The sequence below is a fragment of the Austrofundulus limnaeus genome, unplaced genomic scaffold, assembly GCF_001266775.1.
Source record: "Austrofundulus limnaeus strain Quisiro unplaced genomic scaffold, Austrofundulus_limnaeus-1.0 Scaffold79, whole genome shotgun sequence".
Classification (NCBI taxonomy): Eukaryota; Metazoa; Chordata; class Actinopteri; order Cyprinodontiformes; family Rivulidae; genus Austrofundulus; species Austrofundulus limnaeus.
Window position 1 is genome coordinate 807,930 of NW_013952481.1, and position 6,761 is coordinate 814,690.

The 6,761-nt window shown below is 38.6% G+C and overlaps 1 protein-coding gene across 1 annotated transcript in view; it reads right to left on the bottom strand.

The window, feature by feature from the left end:
• LOC106519540 (protein capicua homolog) overlaps window positions 1–6,761 on the bottom strand; it is a gene marked incomplete at its 3' end in the record, with an annotated part of 22,926 nt that overhangs the window by 1,578 nt on the left and 14,587 nt on the right. The window contains 6 exon segments of the mRNA XM_014011258.1: window positions 111–277; window positions 524–650; window positions 730–912; window positions 992–1,091; window positions 3,343–3,496; window positions 4,579–4,758. Coding sequence (XP_013866712.1) covers window positions 111–277; window positions 524–650; window positions 730–912; window positions 992–1,091; window positions 3,343–3,496; window positions 4,579–4,758 — 911 coding nt within the window.

Sequence of the window (6,761 nt, forward strand, 5' to 3'; positions counted from 1 at the left end):
TATCTTTTAGCCTTTGATAGTGTAGCTAGCTTTTTGCTACTTTTATCTTTTAGCCTTTGATAGTGTAGCTAGCTTTTTGCTACTTTTATCTTTTATCTACCACCTCGTACCTTCTCCAGGTCTCTCTCACGCTGCTCCAGGGTGTGCACGGCGCTTTGGGAAAAGGCTCTTGGACGGGGGTGCTGGTCCCCCAGAGCCCCCCCTCGACGCTCCGACCCCCCCGGCCAGCCCGAGCCCGCTCCTTTCCCCTCCGTCACCTGAGACTCTGAAAGGGCATCTGGAGACGAGAAGAAAGACTCGAATCAATAAAACCTCCGATCAATAAGACTTTATGCTGTTTATAAGGACGAAAAAGGTCAGTTTAGCTTTTTTATGTAACAAAAAGAAACAGAATTTATGTTAATAAATCAGAAATTTAACATACTTTTTACAAACATTTAATAAAGTTAGATTTAGGCACAGCTGGGATTAAATATAAAGAGTTTTTAAAGACAAAATAAAAGTGTCAATCACGCACACACACCTATGCTCTCAGAGATGCTCCTCTCACGCAGCTCCTTCGGGGTCCCGCGGCCCTCGGACAGAGACTTTCGGCGGTCTTTGTTGCACCACTTCCAGTCGGGGTGGGCTCTGAAGTGGGCCTCCTTCACCTGTCGGAGGAAGAAGAAGAGGTTAAACTTCCTGTTGGTGAAATGAAGGATGAATCTAAGAAGGGGTCTTCCTGCCCACCTGGAAGGCCAGATCGTGGTACTGCTGCTTCTCGTTGGGGCCCAGCGCGTACCACCACTCCCCCAGGATCTTACTGACGGTCCGGTTGTCCTGGTTGGGGTGTCGCTGGTGCACCAGGGCCCGGTGGCGTTTGCTGAAGATCATGAAGGCGTTCATGGGTCGACGGATGTGGTCCTTTTCCCTCTGGTTGGATTTAAGAGACGAACAGTGAGGATATTTACGTTTTATTATTTTAAATTTCGTGACGTGCGCTTCAGCTGACCTTCCTGTCTCCGTCCTTCGGCAGGGCGCTGAGCGACTGCGTGCGTCTCTTCATGGGTCCGGTGGACGGGGACGGCTCGTTGGCCATGCCGGGCGAAAATCTGCATCAACGCACAAAAAAAAAAAAATTAAATCAACTGCTTCAAATCTTCAAAAAAAGCTTTCAAAATAAAAGTTTCTGAAACTGAGGTCAAACCAAGTCCGAACTCAGTGAAAACTATTTGGTTTTATGTTTCGTTTCAGACGTTTTATTGATGATTTCTAAGAAATAAAAATCCAGCAGAGGTTAAAAAAACAAAGAGAGAAAGCTGAAAGAGCTGCAAACACGGCGCTGATTTGATTAAACCTTAGAAATAAAAATAAAGACATTTATCAGAGCCAGACAACTTGTTGCTGCTTCAGTTTGTTTCTTTTTGAAGGTAAACAAAAAGAAAACTCTGCTGAGCTCTAAATAAAACCCAAAGGTTGTAAAATGTGTCACTTCTGTTTTCATGAACGGTCGATTCAAAGAGACGAGGAAGAAAGAACGGGTGAAGCTGTGAGCGGCTCTTTGGCACCGGAGGCCTCGGTGAGCACCGGTGACCCCGAGGCCTTCAGAACCGGGCTCGCCTCCAGACGGCCCGGTGCAGAGTCGAGAAACCGACGAGTACGAGCCGCACGCACGCCGCTTCCTTTCAGCTCTGCAGGCGAGGGCGGACTTCAGCCTCGAGTCTTAAAGCCTCGTCGGATCACGGTCACTACCCACTTTGTGATGAGTCACACACAGAGCGGCAGAAAGGAAACACAAAATGTACGAGGCGTTCGGCAAGCTGCGAGAAAATACAACTTTGGTCCAAACGCTGGAAAAAGTGAGGGGGTAAAGCCAACGACACCAGCTAAAGGCTACAAACAGAAACAGGAGCTAAAGGCTAAAATAAGCAAAACTACAGAAACCAGCTAAACAATACTCAAGGGCTAAAACCAGAAAAAAGTCAATAAATGTCAAAATTAGCAAAGCTGTAGCTGAATGCTAACATTAGCAGACTATAGTTAACAGTTCAAGCTATCTAAACAGCATAAACGACAAAAACAAGCAAAAAAGTAGCTAAAATATACAAGTGGAAAATCTTTAGCTTGAACTTAAGGCTGTCAAAACAGCTGTTAAACTCTAAAACCAGCTGAACAGCAGCTAAAAGCTAAATCTGATAAATCTTTAGCTTGATGTTAAGGCTGTCAAAACAGCTGTTAAACTCTAAAACCAGCTGAACAGTAGCTAAAAGCTAAATCTGTTAAATCTTTAGCTTGATGTTAAGGCTGTCAAAACAGCTGTCAAACTCTAAAACCAGCTGAACAGTAGCTAAAAGCTAAATCTGTTAAATCTTTAGCTTGATGTTAAAGCTATCAAAACAGCTAAAGACAAAAACAAGCAAAACTGTAGCTGAAAGCTAATATTATAAAACTATAGTTAACGGATCATGTTATCAAAACAGCAGCTAAGAAAAATAACAAGCCAAATAGTAGCCAAAAGCTAAAATTGTCAAATCTTTACCCACCATCAAAACAGCAGGTAAAGGCTAAAACCAGCAAATCATTAGCTAAAAGCTAAAAATAGCAAAACTATGGCTACAAATTAAAGCTATCGAAACAGCTGTTATACTCTAAAACCAGCAGAACAGTAGCTAAAAGCTAAAACTTGCAAATATTTAGCTTGAACTTAAGGCTATAAAAACAGCTAATGACAAAAACAAGCAAAGCTGCAGCCAAAAGCTAAAATTAGCAAGCTATAGTTAACAGATCAAGCTATCAAAATAGCATATAGACAAAAACAAGCAAAACAGTAGTTAAAATATAAAAGTGGCAAATTGTTAGCCACCAGTGCAACAGCAGTTATACGCTAAAACCAGCAGGACAGTAGCTAAAAGCTAAAACTGGCAAACCTTTAGCTTGAACTTAAGGCTATCAAAAATAAAAAACTAAAGACAAAACAGCAGCTAAAAGCCAAACTTGTCAAACCTGTAGCTTATTGTTAACACAAGAAAAATAGCAAATAGAGGCTAAAACCAGTAGTAGCTAAAGGCCGTGTGATTTTTTTTCACATTTGTCAGCAGCTTATTGTGATGAAATATAAACAAACTGAAACAGTGAGTTTGTAAACAGCAGCTGATTTAAATCTCGGCTCTTGTAAACAAAGACAGATAAGTTTGTGTTCGACTGGAGGAACGGCCTTAGTTTTTTCAGCTGCTCTACTCCTGAAGTTAAATTAAACCCAGAGTTTCTTCGGCTACTTTTCTCCGTGTAGCAGCTCGTTAGCAGCAGATAAGCTCTGCTCTGTGTCTGAGTGAGGTTCATGTTGAATGTTTTAATTAAACTCACGGGTCGTCTGTATCGCTCTCTGTCTCGCTGTCAGCCCCGCCCCTTTCTGCAGGAGGATTGTCATTGGTCGAGGGCGGGCAGGACGGCGAGCTCCTGTCGGGGTCTGGAGGGTTTGCCCGCCCGTCGCTCACCAGCGCTACGGCACAGCGAGGCTCTGAAAAACAAATCATTATATCAGCCGAAAAAAACTTAAACCAAAATAAGAAAATAAAAATAATATTTTTTAACCAATAATTCATCAAAATGTTCATCTCCATCAGGACTTTTCAGCTCTGACTTTTAGATTTTTAACTTTTATATTTTTAAAACAAATTATTTTATTTACATTAAATTAAAATATTAACTTAGTTTTTAGCTTTTAATTCCTGTTTTGCGCCTTTAAGTTTATGTTTTACTAGTCTTAGCTTTTAGCCACTGATTTGCTAATATTAGCAATAAGCTAATATTTTGCAGATTTATTATTCTGGTTTTAACATTTAACCTTGCTCTTTTTAGATGGTTTTAGCTTTTAGCTACTGTTTTGCAGATGTTAGGTTTTACCTACTTTTTCTAAAGTCAGTTTTTAATACTTCTTTGGTTTTAGCKTTTAGCTACTGTTTTGCAGATGTTAGGTTTTACCTACTTTTTCTAAAGTCAGTTTTTAATACTTCTTTGGTTTTAGCKTTTAGCTACTGTTTTGCAGATGTTAGGTTTTACCTACTTTTTCTAAWGTCAGTTTTTAATACTTCTTTGGTTTTAGCTTTTAGCTATTGTAGATCTGGTTGTAATTTTTAGCCACTGTTTGCTAGCATTAGATTTTAGGTATTTAGCTGGCTTTAGCTTTTAGCTATTATTTTGTTAATATTAAGCAATTATTTTCCTGGTTTAGGTTTGTAGCTAATAATTTTCTGATTTAGTTGTTAGCTACTGTTTGTCTTGTTTTAGTTTTAAGAGCTTTTTTGCTGGTCTTAGCTTTTAGCTAATATTTCTTTCATTTTAGCATTTAGCTTCTGTTCAGCTGCTCTTAGCTTTTAGCAACATTTAGTGAGCTTCAGTGACTTTTCTGACGATGTTTGTAGTTTTTGATCTGATGAAACCAGCTACAGTAATCTGGAGGAAATGACATCTGGTTGAATAATTTCTCTTCAATTTTTCTTCTTAAAAAATAAAATCAAATCTAATTTTAAATGTAGTTGTAAATATTTGTTTGTGAAACTGGTTTGTCTGGATTCTGTGTCTGCAGGGTGTCGCTGTCACCTTTGCTCTGATTGACGAGCTGCTGGCCGTCAGCGGGCTGGGCGGCGGCTCCTGATTGGCTGGGCTCCAGGAAGGGGACGAGCGAATGCCAGGGGAACACTGGCACTGAGCGAGGCTCCACGTTGGTCCAGACTGTGGGAAAAAGACCAGAAACAGATATAAAAAAATTAAATATCATTTCTTATCATGAACCTCATGTTGGAGACAACAGATCAGCCCAGAGGAGGAGGAAGAGGACTTCAGGGTCAACTTTGATGAGATTCTTTTCATTTACTTTATATTTTTTATCATCTTGAATAATCTCAGGTTTACAGCCTGAACTGAGCCGTAAAAAAATCACTTTAACTCCAAAAAGATCTGATTACATCATGGAGTTTGTTAACCTTTAGCTAGTCTTTTGCTACTTGAGGCTTTAGCTGTTTTAGTACTTTAGCTTATAGCTAACACTTGGATACTGTAGTTTTATAATTTAGCTAGCCTTTTGATCCTTTATACTTGTAGCTAGACTTTAGCTACGTTTAGTTGTGTTTTGCTACCTTGGATTTAGGTTAGTTTGCTACTTTAGCTTATTGCTAGCAATTAGATACATTTTTACTTTTAGCTAAAAACTTGCTACTTTTGGCACCTAGCCAGATTAGAAGAAAGATAGCTAAATGGTAAAGTATCATATAGCTAGCTTATATGCTAGAGGAAGCCAAATTATGGCTAAAGGTAGCAAAAAGATAGCTAAAAGCTAAAAGTATTAAATAGCTAGCTTAAGAGCTAAAAAGGCCAGATGCTAGCTAAAAGTAGAAGGAAGATAGCTAAAATCTAAAAGTATCAAATAGCTACAATAGACACTTGAAGAAGCAAAAATAATGACTAAGAGTAGCAAGAAGATTGCTAAAAGCAAATACTGTAGCTAGCTGAAACGTTAAAAGAAGCTAGTAAATACCAGATAAATGTAGCTAAAAGCTAAAGCACCATATAGCTAGCTTAAATGCTTAAAAAAGTCAAATGCTAGCTAAAGTAGCAGGACGATATCTAAAAGCTAACAGCTGTAAAAGGCTAGCTAAAAACAAAGTAGCATAAGACAACAAGTAGGAGCCTGTTCTATGAAGCAGATTTCAAAGAAAAGTATGATTTTTTGTGAATAAGGTGAAATAATATTTTTGAAAAGCATAAAAGTAAAAAACTAAACATTCTGCTGCACGAGCGGCTGAAGTAAGTGAAAGCAGAAAGTATTTGTGCAGTGAAATAATCTGAACGCTGAATCAGAATTTACACGACAAACGAGTCGTCTGCGTCCAGGTGAGCGTAAACAACCGTTCTCAGAACAATCCCATCGAGGAGGAAACAATTTTTAATGGTATTTATGGATAAACACTGCTCTGAACTATCGTGGCTCCAAAAGCTGCATGAGTGTCTAAATGTGACCAAGTGGAAGTGCTGACTCGACACTTTTGTCTGCAGACACCCGCAGCTGTGGTTCGGCTGCACGGAAACTGTCAGAATCAGTCCGAGGGTGAGTCAAAGTACGCTGCTCTCCTGAGATTTCACAGCAGATGAGTCTGATTATAGCTCACAGCTGCTCACAGTGTAGACAGACACACAAAGACAACACAACACTACAGCTGTGTGAAGGGTTTGTTTAGAGTAGAAGAGTGCTGCCGTGTGTGGCTGAATTATTTAAGCTGTTTTCAAACTGTTTCAACATTTCTATTCATGAGAACTTATCACTTTAAAAACAAACTTTTCTGTGAAAAAACAAGTCTGAAAAAAAGAGAAATTCTCTTGTTAAGCTCAGCGAACACCAACATTTCCACAGTATTTATAGTTTTTATTTTACAGACCAGAGCAGTAAGAATTATCACTAGAAAACATTACTGTCACCCATCAAATATATCATTTCATCAGTTGAAATTATTAAACAGGGAAAGTTGTTATAATCTTAAAGGGACTAGAATTTTTTGTAAAACCTAATTTCAAACAAGTTTAAAGGACAGATGTAATTCAGTCAGAGGATTAAGATTATGGAATAATCTGGATAATGATTGTAAAAATGCTGGCTCAATTAATTTGTTTAAAAGAAAGATAAAAAATAATTTGTTAAAGAAATGTGAAATTATATAATTTGTATTTGTAAGAGTTACTGCTTAAGGAGTTGAACTTTTTTGTTTAGTTTTATTATTTGATTATTATTG